At 40.1% G+C, this 15848-nt stretch overlaps 1 protein-coding gene across 1 annotated transcript in view; it reads left to right on the top strand.

Annotated features, from left to right (window-relative positions):
• Nucleotides 1-15132, top strand: part of LDLR (low density lipoprotein receptor) — a 31874-nt gene extending 16742 nt beyond the window's left edge. Inside the window, exons 7-18 of the mRNA XM_058168251.1 lie at nt 2460-2579; nt 3121-3246; nt 3375-3546; nt 5488-5715; nt 6223-6341; nt 7044-7183; nt 8363-8504; nt 8687-8839; nt 8947-9144; nt 9548-9625; nt 9859-10016; nt 11668-15132. Coding sequence (XP_058024234.1) covers nt 2460-2579; nt 3121-3246; nt 3375-3546; nt 5488-5715; nt 6223-6341; nt 7044-7183; nt 8363-8504; nt 8687-8839; nt 8947-9144; nt 9548-9625; nt 9859-10016; nt 11668-11703 — 1670 coding nt within the window. The 3' untranslated portion in view covers nt 11704-15132. The remainder of the gene's footprint in view (nt 1-2459; nt 2580-3120; nt 3247-3374; nt 3547-5487; nt 5716-6222; nt 6342-7043; nt 7184-8362; nt 8505-8686; nt 8840-8946; nt 9145-9547; nt 9626-9858; nt 10017-11667) is intronic.
• Nucleotides 15133-15848: the final 716 nt, after the last annotated feature.

Below are 15848 nucleotides of genomic sequence, written 5' to 3'. Positions count from 1 at the left end.
CAGAAGTGGGGGCCATTTTGGGAGTGACCACAATTCTCAGAATTCAAGAATTTTATCTACCTCCAAAATGGTGCCCTCTTCCAGGATGACACCACATAATCTCTGTATAGGAAGGCCATACAGTGAATCAGATGGTTCTCCTTGGGAAAAGCGATCCTCGGAAAAGGTAACTGAACTGAGGTGTGACAGAAGGCCAAAGGTTATGGGACCCAGTAGGGAGGGCAGCAGGTCCAAGGATGTGGGACCCAGACAGGTGGGGTGACAGGCCCAAGGGACCCAGCAGGATGGGATGGAGGTGGTGGTGATAAGATAGGCTGCAGTGCCTTTGCAATTGGTCTAAGGGTGGGTAGATTTTCAAGCACTCACATTTTGTTCTTCTGACCATGTGAATGCTGCAGTACCCATAACTTCAGATACATGTCGTAAGTCTCTTCGTTCGCTACCATTGTAATTGTCAATTTGCGGAGCTTCCCTAACCTGCTCCCAAGTTGCCATAGGCAGGGGGATGGGGAATCAAGCCTTGCAGCTGTATCAAGGAGTTTGCACTTCAGTCAAAACAAAGCATATTGTTGTGACCCAGGTTCCCGGACTCGGATTCCGGGAGGAGGATGATTCAGAGAGTGAGGAGGAGGAACTGGCAAGGCCTGCTTCCCCTGGGCCCTCTCCCTCTCTGGCACCCACCCAGGAGGAGGAGGAGGGGCTGGTAAGGCCTGATTCCCCTGGGCCTTCTTCTGATTTGGCAACGCCCCAAGAACAATCTTGGCTTGATGCGAGACTGTGCAGACGTGACCGGCGCGCGCAGCAGAGGAGGCGTTGGGACAAGGTCAGAGAATGATGAGTCACGGAGTGGCACCCACAGGGGCTATAAAGCAGGAGGCGGAGCTTCCTGGCTTTTAGTCTTGGACAAAGCAGTGAATTTGCGCGGGCAAACTATTTCAATGGAGGGAAGAATATGTTAGTGAGTGAATCTTGCCTTATCTATAATTTCCTAGTTATCTCCAGAGACTTGGCAGGCACGTGGGTAGACGTGGCCAGAACATCTCTGTGCCAGGATTCCAGCCAAATGTAAATAAAGTTGAAAAGAAGGCCTTTGACTGACTTTTTGTTGGGAGTATTGGGAGGGGGAAACAGAACACATATTCTAGCCGGCAAATGTCAAGGCCATCTCCACGGAGATCCACAGTGGCCGGAGGGAGTGACTTCTACAACCCGCGAAATTGCTTCTCTGGGGAATGTGGCTGATGACACATTTTGGGGGGGAGGGGAACCCTGACAGTATATTTGAAAGCAAATGGTCATAAGTCGAGGACTCTATGTACCCACACTGAAGGAATACTTGGTGGAAATGAAAACGATGGAACTTGCTGAAATGGCTAAACTGACTGCTCTGATCAGAGAAAAGACAGCATCTATCTACATTTATTCCTGACTGAAAATCCTTTACTGATATTTTTCATGAAAAAGAAAAAAAATGAACTTAACAGTTTATAGTTTTAAAGATTAGACAGAATATGTTATAGAAACAAGAGGCAAACTTATAAATATACTTAATGTTGTAAACAAAATCGGAAACTGAAATGTATAATTTGTTGCTAAAATATGAAACAGAATAACAGAGTTGGAAGCGACTCATCTAGTCCAACCCCCCCCAAACAGGAGACCCTACACTATTTCTGACAGATGGCAGTCCAGTCTCTTCTTGAATCACTTCTTTATATCTTTTTCCTATTTTTTCATTGCGTCAGAGTTTGTTGCAAAAATCAAATCCAGAAGCACATACAGATAAAGTGATGCAGCAGGATTCATTAACTTCTTTATATTGACAATAATACATGAAGTAAATTTACAATACCAGCAGCAGATTCACAATTTCATTTCAGCTCAGATCAGCAGACAAGTTCACACACACTGGTTTCAGTTTCTCTTTACAGACTCAGAAGCTGCAGACTAAGACCCCCTGGCTCCAGTCTGTCTCGGCTCCCAATTGGCTGATTTAGTTGCTATGACTATTCATTGGCTGACCTTGTTACCATGTCTTCCCAGTCATGAATATTCTGACACCTTGCCCATCTAGCTTTTTTTCCCCATTTTTTCCTATTTTTTCATTTTATTACTTTATATTAATTTGTATTAGTTTTGTTTTCTTTTTAAAAAATCGTTAATAAAATTATATTGCCCCCAGATTATTGGGGGTCAATAGGCTGATTCTGTAAACCACTTAGAAAAGGCTATAAAAGCACTATGAAGCGGTATACAGTATAAGCCCAAGTGCTATTGCTATATTAATTAAAAGGAATTTAAAAACTCAAATTGCTAAGGAAATCTCTTTGTAAATGTGTCCTGAGATAAATCATTTTGCAAAACAATAAAAGTTTGCAAATATTTGAAAAGATTAAAAGAGCTTCAAGATTGTTTCTCGGAGATCAGCTCCATAATATACTCTTCTGCTGTCTTTCCAGGAACTAATGAATGTTTGGCTAATAAGGGAGGTTGTTCCCATATATGCAATGACCACAAAATTGGATATGAATGTTTGTGCCCTGAAGGTTTCCAGCTGATTGATCAAAGAAAATGCGAAGGTAAGAACATCTTGACATTTAATTTTCTAAAAGAAGCTTTTGATTTAATGCTAGTTTCCCCAATTTTTTAGCTTCTGGATGTGTTGTTAATGTAACCCCCATGTCCAGTAAGCATTTATAACAATGAGGATAAATTTATTTGGAGATGAAAATTCCTACCTGATGAAGAGTCTGTGGAGATTCGCAGTCATCCGGGTCATGGTTGTCCCAAAGGTGCTTTTTCAAGAGGCAGCTGGACTTTCTTGTTTTTCTTTAAAGATATTTCGCTTCTCATCCAAGAAGCTTCTTCAGTTCTGACTGGATGGCGGTGGAGAATTGAAGGATTTATAGTCATATATATTCATATTGTCTGCAAGGAATAGAAAACCTTCCATTCCCCAATCAGAGCTGAAGAAGCAAACCTAGATAGGACCCCTTGCTCTTCCTCTTTTGCTTGATGCCATGGGGAATACCCTTACTTTCACAAAGCACATAAAGTCTTTTTCAGCAAAAAATTGACCTATTCCTTTGAATGCTTAGCAACATCATCTTGACTTTGTAGATATTGATGAGTGTCTCAACCCTGATGCCTGTAGTCAAGTCTGTGTGAACCTGAAAGGAAGCTATAAATGCGAATGTAAAGAAGGATATCAGTTTGATCCACCCACCAAGGCTTGCAAAGCAATTGGTAAGTCTAGGATTCTGTCGAGTACTGGTGAAAACTTTTGGAAAATCTTTGACTGTTTTGTGTAAGAGAGAGAGATAGGGTTTAATGGCGCCTGGAGTCCCAGTGTCTCTGTTCTTCTTCCTTTACAGGCACCATTGCTTACCTCTTTTTTACCAATCGCCATGAGGTCAGGAAAATGACATTAGATCACAGCGAGTACACAAATTTGATCCCCCATCTTAAAGAAGCAATGGCCTTAGATATGGAAATCAGCAACAATAAAATCTACTGGTCTGACAACTTTCACAAGAAAATATTCAGGTGAGTTAGCTGGAGTTTTGAATGGTGATTGTTGAGTGAACCAATATATCGAAAGAGCAGAATTGTCCTGGGACAGGGAAGTGATTACTAGCATCCAAAAAGGTTCTGTGAGCAGATTTGTGAGTCTTGGAAAATCAATACTTCCCTGGTTGCAGGGAAGGCAGGTTAAGATCTCCCAACAGTTTAGGGAACTCTACTGTCATCTCAATAATTACTGTATTTTTCACACTATAAGATGTTCCGGACTATACGATGCACATTAGCTTTACAGGAGGAAAACAAGAAAGAAAAAATCTCTGCCTCCCTGCATTCATCTGGCTAGCATCCTTGCAGCAAACAGCCTTCGTGTCTGCTGCCTCTGCCGGGGAACACTTCGCTGCTGAGCATTTGATTGGCGGTTGGATCGGCCTCCCGAAATACGTCCAATCAGCTGTTTTAGGCAGCGGGGATTGCCGTTTTTGCCGCCATCAATCGTTGGCGAATGGATGTAGGCGAATAGTGCCAGCGATCCCCACTGCCTAGAACAGCTGATTGGTGATATTCTGGGAGGCCAATCCAACCGCCAATCAGCTGCTCGGCAGTGAAAGCTCCAGCGTTCCCCTCCGGTGGCAAATGCTGCCGCTGCATCAACTTCCCCTCCCCCTGCTGCAATATTCGCTCTAAGACGCACAGACATTTCCACCCACTTTTGGGGGGAGTGTGTCTTATAGTGCAAAAAGCACGGTAGGTTGAATGACTCCCACTTCTAATGCCACTGCAGAGCAGGAAGAAACAATACACCTGCAGCAAGCCATATTGGCCCTGCAGACTAAATTGCACAAATAAAGTTTTCCATCTGTTGTCTGCTGAGTAGTGCCTCTTGACGCCAGTAGTTTCATGGATGACAATAGCTGCTCCTCCTCCTCCTTGAGACTGTAGAAGGTGCCAAAGTCAGGTAGGATCTTTGCCATCTAGTGCCAGCTCTCAAACACCCCAGATGACTTGGCAAATTTTTAGAATTCCTCAGCCACTTCAGTAATCCCATTTCCATCCATCCACCCTATTCTTGACAGAAGGGACACAAGCAATGCCCAACCCTGGCTCTCGCCCAAGGTGCAGCCTTTCAGGCCCTCACCCAAACTTCAGAAGGCCTTGATATTCTTATTCTGTTATTAAGAACACAAAGCCTGCAATTACTGCAGGTTCAAGCCCGGCCCAAGGTTGACTCAGCCTTCCATCCTTTATAAGGTAGGTAAAATGAGGACCCAGATTGTTGGGGGGGCAATAAGTTGACTTTGTAAAAATATACAAATAGAATGAGACTATTGCCCTATACATTGTAAGCCGCCCTGAGTCTTCGGAGAAGGGCGGGGTATAAATGTAAACAAAAAAAAAAATATGAGGAACAAATGCAAGAGAGACAATGATGATAGGATCCATTTTTATTGTCCCAAATCACATTCTCAGAACCATTCTGTGTTAAAAAGTACATGCAGCAATGAGTTAACGTGTCCTAAAATACCTTTCCCTTAACTTTGATGTCACAGAGAAGAATCCATATTCTAAAGCATGTCCTGTGCTAGCTGCTGCCAATCTAAATCTCTTGTTATTAACACAAAACCTTTGGAAGTCCCATCAGCTTCCACTGATGTCTGTTGATGCTCAGGCATCAGGAGATTAGGAAGACAGACAAAATAGGGATTTTGCTGTGGATCAAGTGAAAGTAACTAAACATGAGGGTTAATATTAAGAAATAGGTGTTTTGAGTTTATTGAGTGCTCTTTATGAGGCTAGTTAAACTTTCTCTGCTGATTAGCAAGGTACAGTATTAGTTGCTTTTGAATTATTGCTTGGAAGTATATGAAAAATGGATGCTATTTGCCCACTAATTGTGCACCCACCAAATTCTGTCATTGTGCAGCCTTTATTTCAGTGAGGCTTCTCTTTTTGTCTTCCACACAGTACCCCAATTGATAAGGCTGGCAACCATTCCCACCATACCACTGTGATTAGCAGTGGCATCAAGGTTCCAGATGGCCTTGCTGTTGACTGGGTGCATCACAATATTTACTGGACTGACTCGGGCCTAGGTACCATCTCTGTGGCCAGCAGTGAAGGCTTGAAGAGGAAGACTCTGATCAAGGAGGTCGGTGCCAAACCACGTGCCATTGTGGTGGATCCAGTCCATGGGTATGAGTCTTCTTAGAATATTTATTGTTGGAGAAAATGAGAGAGACCGAGTCTTTCTCTGTGGGAACATACTATAGAAATAGCTTCAGAATTATTAAGGAGAAGGCCCTATGGCTTAATGGGAAAAAGGACATACTTGCATGAAGAAGAACCTAAACTAAGCCCCCGCCATCTTCACTAGATTCTGGGAAAAGTCCTACTCGGAAACCTAGGCAACCAAGGTAGACCAATTCAGCAGTCTATATAAAACTGCTTGTTACATCCTAGATCTGAAAATTTAGGACAGCACAAGCTGACTGTTATTTCCTCTTGTGATATTTCAAATGTTAGAATTGTGGGAGCAGGAAAGGCTATTGGGAGAAGCAGAAAGGCTTGGCAGACTAGGGAAAGAAGGTATTGGGTTACAGGTTCAGGGTGGTGGTGAGTTTTGCAACTGGATGAGTTGGTTTAAATGGACTTTTAGCTTTAATTGTTCTTTTGCCTCTCCCTTTCTCCTCTCCTTGGTAGGTTCATGTACTGGACTGATTGGGGGATGTCTGCTAAAATTGCCAAAAGTGGCCTGAATGGAGTGGACAGTTTCCCCTTGGTGAAAGAAAGCATTCAATGGCCTAATGGAATAACATTAGGTATGTCCTGCATAGCTGAGAACAACACCACTTCAGAAGACAATACAGTTCTGTTCATTTATATTTAAAGAGAGAGACTTTTCCTTCTGAGTTCTCTGTTGCTTGGCTTCTGCTACTTGTTCCTTTCCCTGGCAGTCATTAGAGAAGCATAATACAGTTTTGTAAGCTCTTCCCCCATTACTATGTTGGACAGTCTTGGGTTGGAGGCAAGCAAGGCTATGATACAGCTCAGGACATGGCTGGCTAGTGAATCCTAACCCAGAAAATCTGCCTTTTCTAATGGATTCATACTTGTTTTCCAGTATTTGCCTGAAGTGCAAACATGACATGGTGCCCTTTTTCTATTTTGGAGCATAATTACCGTAATCCTTGTTTAGATTTAAAAGAGTCCAAACCATATGAAGGGACTCAAGTTTTTCTTTGTGAATGAGCTTTGAGGGCAGATTTCTCAGTAGTAGTATGAAAATGAGAATCCTGGAAGTTGTTTCTGATATTGAAAGCAGTTTAAGGAGAACCTTATGAAATAAATGAGCAATTCAGCAGTCTGACTTGGAAATTTTGAGTTCCTAAAAATATTGCCTCACATGACTCGTTTTTTATTCTAGACTGCTATTGCTTGATGGAGGGTTTTTTTTCTTTGTGTTGGAAGAAAATGTGTAGAATTTTGCTGCATATCATTTTAACATCTTTCTTCTGTATTAGATCTGACTACCCATCGCCTTTATTGGGTAGACTCTAAATATCACTCAGTCTCCAGTATTGATGTGAATGGGGGAAACAGAAGAACTATCCTTGTGGATGAAGAGATGTTGGCTCACCCTTTTGGCATTGCAGTCTTTGAGGTATTGTAGGCGCTAACATATTTCTGAATCTTTGGCAATACAGGTAGTCTTCGAGTTATGACCACAATTGAGCCCAAAATTTTTGTTGCTAAGTGAAACATTTGTTAAGTGAGTTTTGCTCCATTTTACGACTTTTCTTGTCACAATTGTTAAGTGAATCACTGCAGTTTTTAAGTTAGTAACATGGTTGTTAAATGGTGAATCTGCCTTCACCATTGACTTTGCTTGTCAGAAGGTGGCAAAATCAGATCATGTGAGCCCAGGACACTTCAACCATCATAAATATGAACCAATTGCCAAGCATCTGAATTTTTATGTGACCATGGGGTTGCTGCAATGGTTATAAATGTGAAAAACGGTCTTAAGTCACTTTTTTCAGTGCCGTTGTAACTATGAACGGTCACTAAATGAACTGTTGTAAATTGAGAACTACCTGTAACAAATAGTGATGCATGGCTGCTTGGATAATATACTTGCCCTGAGATGGAATTTAACTATAATACCTTTTTCCTGGTTTATAATAAAAAGAGCCATCATCCCCACCATCAGATCAGATCAGTAGAGGTGAGGGGACAGAAATAGTAATTGTAAACCCCAGACCAATTTAGATACATACAACCCATCCTCTTGCAGGAATACTTAAAAAGTTGCTAGCATTTCTAAAAACCAATAAATAGGTTATAAAATTATAAAGAACAAATAGAAGAATTGGCAATGGAAATTCTAATTTTATGCATCTGGGCTACACTTGAGAAAGGCTGTCAAATTGTCAAAAGCCTGGATTTCTTGATAAAAATCTAGATCAGGTTTAACTCGCCAGATATTACTTAATTGTAACTCCCATCAGCATGAAGAGTTGAGAGGGATGTTTGACAATTCATCAGCATCTTTATGACCCCAGAACTGCTATTCGTGCTTATACATTTGATACAAACAAAATGAATGTCATGATTAAAACAAATTTTCGATTGCATTTGAAGTTTGTTTTAAAACCTAAAGTAATTTATTCACATGTTAGAAGGAACCAATTTATCAGCAAATCTTAGACCTTTTAATCCCCCCTCCCTTTAATGAATTCCCGTTTTGCCTTGGGAAAGTGCAGTGGCTGGATATCCTTGGAATAGTGGAATACAATTAGGAGTCCACAAAATTCATTGTCCAAATTAACCCCTTATCCAGGATAAAGTATTCTGGACAGATGTCTTAAATGAAGCCATCTTTAGTGCCAACCGCCGAACCGGATCAAATATTGTGAAAGTGGCAGACAATCTCTTTTCACCAGAGGATTTGACACTGTTTCATTCTGTGCGGCAACCAAAAGGTAAGAGGCCTCTTCTTTTTTCTTAGTTTAAGTTTAAAGGCCGGCCTTTGTTAGTTACTTGGGGTCACTACCTAAAACCCGTTTTTTTATAAAAAACTTGGTTTTTTATAAATATCACCCACTTAACTTGTCCATAGCTTGTGAAATCTTCTCTGAAAGAAGAGGGCTTGTTTCTTTTTCAGGTACAAATTGGTGTGAGAGGAATGGCATCCCCAATGGAGGCTGCCAGTACCTTTGCCTTCCCGCTCCCCAAATCAATCTCCACTCTGCCAAGTACACCTGTGTCTGCCCTGATGGCATGCACCTGGACACCGACATGAGAAGCTGCACCCAAGGTACAGAGGTGGAGAGGACAAAGCCAGGGTCCTTGTATGGAGCACAGAGGAAATTGCAAAGGTGCCTTGCATGGCAATATTAAATAGCAGTTTCTTCTATCGTTCAGATCCTGTCATACCTGATACTCCAACTGAGGCTGCTACAGCAGTGCACTCTGCTAAGATCTCACCTACAGCATGGGTTCCATCTACAAGTAAGACTCTAACCCAGAAAACAAATCATCTGCCTGCAGATGTGCTGAATAATGTTGTTACCAACATCCCAGAACATACCACCCATGAGATGGTCACCCTGTCCCAGCAAGGTGAGAGGCTTCTCTTTCATTCAGGGATCCTGGATATAATCCCTTTACCTTTCAGTGCAAAACCAGTTATCATTACTTACTACCATTTGCCTGACAACTGACTGGCAGCTGTTGAAAAGATACAAGAAATCTACCCGAAAATAAAACATTGGTTCCATCTTGTTAAAAATGTCATCCATGCATTAGTTAAGATTTTGTAGTCTTGGAATAAGATCTTGTAGTGAATGTATAATGCTAGACTTTATCTAACCCTGAGTGGAGACAGTTTGGCATGAATCTGTTCTGCAACTGAAGGATGTTTCAAAATGGAGGACAGGTGATTGTCCTCTTTTTTTTCCATAGAAATTTAGCACATACCATGTTGAAGGAGTTAACTTTAGCCTCGTGTTTCTTCCCTCCATAGTTCAAAATGGCATTGCTGCAGAAACAGATGGGACACAACGGAGGGGTCCATCAGCACTTGCTATTGTTCTACCTCTGGGTAAGTTTCTCATTTCAGAAGTCCCTGCTTGGGGGTAGGAGGAGAGAAAGATGTTCTAACTCACAAAGATTAATCTCTTTAATTAATAGCCATTACAAAAAATAAGCATTTTGCTCAAAAGGCATATTAATGAAATTACTAATTAATTATGTTTTCTGCAATTTTTACATGTGTAATTGGTATGTTCCTTGTTCTAAACCGTTGTGTTTTCTTGGGGGTGGGTTTCATTTCAGCATTGATTAGTTTAGTCTCCTTTGGGATTTTCCTCATTTGGAAGAATTGGCGTCTCAAGAACATCAACAGTATCAATTTTGATAACCCCGTTTATCAGAAGACAACTGAGGATGAAATTCATATCTGTCGGAGCCAGGAAGGATACACATACCCATCGGTAAGCCAACATTCAAGATAAAAGTTTCCACAGGGCAACATTGGTGGGGCAACATTGGGCTATATTTCAAAATTACTGCCAAGATACATGACTTCCTTCACTTGCTTTACAAGTAGTCCTTGACATATAATGGCAATTGGGAGTGGAATTGCTGCTGCTATGCAACCACTTTGCTTAGTGTCTGCAATCTAAGCTGTCCCAGTTGCTATCATTAAGTGAATACCCTGATCATTAGGTTAGGCAGCTCTCTACAGATGGCAGCAGCTTGCAATGTCCCCTGCCTTTTTCCCCACTGACTTTCTGAGGAACACTAGCAGGGAGGATTGCAAATGGTGATTGCATAGATAACAGAGTTGGAAGGGACCTTATAGGTCATCTAGTCCAACCCCCTACAACATTTCTGACAAATGGCAGTCCAATCTTTTCTTGAAAGTCTCAAGAGATGAAGCTCCCACAACTTCCGAAGGCATGACTGTGAGGTCCTTGGCAACTGGTCAAGTTGCAAAGTATCCAGATTGCAATCAAAGGAGCACTGCAGTAGCCTAACTTGGGGGATTGAATGTTTGTTCAGCACTTTGAACAGCTTTGAACACTTGCAGAATGAATGGTTGTAAGTCAAAGATAACTAGCACTGTTGCTAACCCAGCTTGATCCCTTATCCTTTTAGTCTCATAGGCACAGAAAATGCCTCCAGTAATATTTTGCTTAAACTGGAGGGTTTAAACTGCAGTGCTTAAATTTCCAGTTTATGCAAGTTTCTTTCTTAACAAAAAGTTCATATTTGTTGAACTAGAATTTAGATGTTTCACATCCATGGCATGTACAGAATATAAATGGAATGTGTAGTAGCTCTTAATCTGAATTCCTTTAAACAAGCACAAATGTTTTATCAAATGGATACATTTATTTTTTTAGAGTGGTACAAGTCAGCCCTTTGATATTCAAAAGATCTTTTAAAAAGTATTTTAAGTGCAGCCTAAAAGTTTGCAATGTCAAATTGTTATATTAATTCAAAAATTCTGAGCTTACCAATTGTCTTTTATATCACACCGTCCACTGCCAATAACACATTGGTTTATCTTTTTAGAAATATGGGAGTAAAGCAAACAGCTTTGGTTCCTAACTATCCTTACTGAAGGCAGATGAAATCTATTCAGAGGAATTGTTGGTTTGCCCCAAATGATGAATTAACTACATTACTGTAATTCATTTACATTAAGGTTTTGGTTTACTAAAAAAGTAACTTCCTGAAGGTTCAGGGGAAATGCCAGGATGCCCAGCCCTTGGAAGCTGGTGTTCAGTTCCCTAACTTGGTTTCATACCTTTCCTATAGTCCAGTGTTCCATAAAATAGAAAATACTTCGCATTGCATCTCTTTTGAACTGTCAATGATTGTCCTATATTTATGAATTTATAGCTTTCCAAAGTTGAAGCAGTTCTTAAAATCTCTGGGAAGTTGAGTAAAGTGGATGAAATTGCAGAACTTGGTTTGTCCACTACCACTAAAAGTCAGAGACAAATGGCCATATAAATACTTGGCTGGCAAAGATCACTTAGCTGCTAAATTAAGATTTGACGCCAGGATTTTCAGAACCCATCCCACTTAACACATCTCAACAGTTGTTTTTTTCATTCCATATCTTTCTTTTAGCGACAGATGGTCAGTCTAGAAGATGATGCAGCATGAAACTGCCTCTAAACCTCAAGTGCCTCTCTCAGGACTTTGCTGCTTATTTTCTGGGGAAAAGAACACAAATGGTTTGGCTTCAGTTCTCTCCCAGGCATCCAATACTACTACTCCCTGAGTGACTTGATGGATTGTTCCCACTCTCCTTTATTTTTTAAGAAGGAGGAGCATTTGTCAGCTGCCAGTTTATCAGGACATTGAGCAATTTATGGCATTGTTGGGTTTTTATGTTTTTTCTATATTTATTGTGCCCAGCGCTAACAGGACACTGGTACTCTGATATGCCCTGGGTCTCCTTAATCTGACATGGTAAGAATATTCCTAAATGTGGAAAACAGGGATTCAGCAAAGAGGAATTCTTCTCTGGATGCAAGTTTGGATGTGGTGAGGTCTTCCTGTGGAGAAAGCTTTATGCCCCAATTTTTTACACATGAAGTGAGCTTGGAAAGGTTGGGAATCTAAATTTAATTTGAGACAAGAAGCCAAAGTCACCTAATCCACAAGCTTCTAGATGCCACTCTCCTTCCCAAACTAGACCAGAGAAGTTTTAAAAATCCATCGCATCATCCATATTGTCAACAAAAAACACTGATTTTTATTTTCTAACTCCAAAGGAAAAAAGCTCAAGGTATTTGATCTGTTGTGAATCTCCCTATTGATTCAGGGTTGCCTGCTTTCTTCCAGCTTTCCCTGTCCAACCTACCATGCACTTTTCTTTTTTGGTTCAGTTTGTGATCTGCATAGCCTGTAATCTTGTATAATAATATTTGCACTTAATTGTTTTCCTTGCCTCTCTGGTCATCTGTGCCCAGAAAGTAAGAGGGTGGAAAAAACTAAACCAATGACACAAACAGGCTGACTGGGGATGGGGTTGTTGCTTTTGCTTGGTGCTGGGCCTCTTGTGCCTTTAGTGCAGATAAACAAAAAAGGGCAACAGACTGTGCTGGCCAAAAAAACAGGAATCGGAAGCCATTTTTTTCATATTCCGTCTGAAGTCACTTCTGTACTGTTGCCTTAATGCTGCATCTCTCTATTCTTCAGTGTTACCTTTTTATACTTGTAACCCTTCCCTTCCTAAAGGAAATGTTTTTTATACTGGGAGGGAGATGCACAATGGATTGTCCCTTTTTCACTAAGTTGTAGCCCAGAATCAATTTCATGTGTAATAGAAAGAACCCATCCTAGATGTGTCACTTTTATAGTTGAAGGCAGTGTCTATCACACATTCTGAAGTGGGTGAAAACTAAGTGTATTTGCTATTTGGCAACTGAATTTTCTGAAATGAAAATAATATCCTGACCACTTGCTACTTTTAAAATACTGGTATTGATACTTACAGAGAGGTAGAATTAGGATATAAATATAAAAATACTGCTATTAATATAACCTTTCTCATTCTATCTCAGAAACAGAAATTGTGCATCCTGTCTCCCTTCAGTAATCTAGCAATCAATTGACTAGAATAACAAGTGAGGATTTTTTGCTCTTGGCCTGACACTTCTAATTCCCTTCCCTTTGAGAGGAAAAGCACTAAATGCAAGCCCTTAGACCTTTTGTCCTAAAACTGTGAAAGATGCCAACCTCTTTCGCGTAGTATAGAGTATGTAAATAATGTATGTGATCCATGTTAAGGTATAGCTTTCCTTTGCACAAAAGTTGCCTTGTCTATTTGTATATATGTTCATAAAAACATGACTTATTTATTTATATGTTTATATTATTGAGGTTATTAATTGGCCTTTTTTTTCTGTCCCACTTCACATTGCCATGTCTTTTTCATTTTCCCTTCCACAAAAACTGCTTTTAGTATATCCACGTTTGTGTGTATGATGTAAATGTTGCCCCTATTTGAAGTAAGCCAGACAAGGTGAACACAGTACAGTATACAACATAGACATTTGTGGAAGTGTACTTTTCAAAGAGAACACAAGATCTATTGCTATTTCACATGGTTGGGACCTTTTCCCTTAGACTAATGGTTTGAGTCACTGATTATTTTTGCTCCCCTACTGGTGCTCTGAATAGCGTACCTGGTAGGGAGGAACTGATACCAAATGAATAGTTAATTCTGTCTTCTGCAATATTTATGAATCTAGTTAACTTAAAAGAGGTATATCTTCCTTACATTTAACTGCTTGACAGCATTTTCATAACTAGCTATGGCACTGCATGTTTTTGTTATTGTTCTCTGTTTCCCAGGTTCGTTCTTCTGGGTTAGCAGAATTGACTACAGTTGGAGGCAGCTGGGAATCAATTATTTTTGGTTCTGGCGCCTTTTTGCTGTTGCACTGTGAATTTGTAAACTTTTAATTCTGCATCACTGTATTAGAATTGCATGTGAGTGAATCATGAAGGTCAACCAAAGTTTCTAATGGTCAGTTACAGAAGGTTCTGTTGCTACATCTTCAAAAAAGGACAAAAAATGTAATAACTTAGGGGCCTTAAATAAACTTTTAAGGGTATTATATTAAACATCATCATGGAGGCTTTTTCTGAAATCGGTCAGTTTGATAAATTGTTTTAAAGAAGAAAAAAAAATCACAAGGTTGATGAAAGTGGTGCCTCCTCTGCTCTTGGAGTGCTAAGCAGCTGCTTTAATATTTTAACCTTTGTCAAAGTAATTGGTTATTAAAATGACAATCCTTGTGAAAAGTCTCACCAATTGGAGGCTGAACCCTCAAAACAGTCTAGACATATTCAAGAGCTTTTTTTGATTTTGTTGTGTTCCAAAATCTGCAATTTTTTTACATAAGCATCAGTGATGTGTGCTAGTGTGGACAAAAGTGTAGATTTGGGGAGTATTGTGCCATTTTTTTCCCCTACAGCAGTCTAGAACTCTGTTCTAATACTTCTGATGCATCTGTATGACTCCTTCGAGCTGAAGAACCTTAGGGTGAAACTGTGTTCTCATTTTATGAAACTAGAATCTTTTCGGCCTACAACTCATGAGCCAATGCACTTAACAAACTTGTTCTGGTCCCTGGAATTCAGTTAGGTTTCCAGATGCTTGTTAAATCTCAGTGACTTTTTCAAGTTGAAACTTTTTCAAAAGCAGAAAAACCTGTGGAAGATAGTTGGGATTGGGTGGGATGATGAAGAGAATTACCAGCGTTTGCTTTTGTTCACTTGCCTCTGGTGTGGTGGAAGGTTGAAGAATGACTTGGAATGCAGTGGATGGCAGGGTTTCAGTCTTCATGCTTCCATGTGTTGATGCTGTTGCCTTCCTGATTGAGGCAAAGGAAATCCAGGTTAAGTTATTTTAATTGGATAGATAAACTGGTTTTATATGTAAACATCTGACAAGTAAATTGTACCTTTACAGATTCATTGAGCTTTATTTTTTTAAATATTAAACATGCCTCTCTTGAAATTTATGGGGTATTTCCCCACATATTGAATGAATTTAATAAATATTTAAATATGCTGAAAGTGTTTCATGCTTCTTTCTGAATTTCAGTATAAGTGTTGACTTTGGGGAGGAGTGCTCTTGGTCATTGTTATGTCTCAATACATTCAAAGTTGGTGCTTTTGGATTTGTGCAAATACATAACATATTCTTTTTGTGAAACTGAAATTCAAGAAGACTCAAGTTGCTAAGTCCATATGTAGATATCATAGCCAAGGCTCCAACAATTGTTTAGATAGAATAATTGCACTGGCATGCTGGATGGTCTCCAAGAAACCAAAATCTTCCAATATGAAGAAAAATCCAAAGCTTAGCTCTTTCCTAAAGAATGGAAGGCAAGTGTCAAGCTTAGAACTATAAATGAGCAGTTGGAGACGAGACATAATTCAAGAATGAATGTCTTGTTTTGGTGATGTTTCTATTCCCCAAGAATGGTGGTGTGGTTAAGGTGTTGGACTAGAAACCAGGAGACTGAACCCTGCCTTAGGAATAAAAAACTGGCTGGATGACTTTGGGCCACTCAATTCCTCTCAGTCCAATGCACCTCACCTCACTGGGTGGTAGTTGGGGAAATAGAGGAGGAAGAAGTATTAATACTTACCACCTTGAGTTGTATATGAAAAAGACAGGATAAAAAAACCCATTAAGATACAGTAGTATCGGCCAGCAATGAACACAACATTGCACTTCTGACTTGCTCCAGGCAAAGGCCTACCTGTCACATGTCATATTTGCTTCA

Source organism: Ahaetulla prasina, chromosome 2 (genome assembly GCF_028640845.1).
Source record: "Ahaetulla prasina isolate Xishuangbanna chromosome 2, ASM2864084v1, whole genome shotgun sequence".
In the NCBI taxonomy this organism is placed as follows: Eukaryota; Metazoa; Chordata; class Lepidosauria; order Squamata; family Colubridae; genus Ahaetulla; species Ahaetulla prasina.
This window is presented reverse-complemented; position numbering and strand designations above follow the sequence as displayed.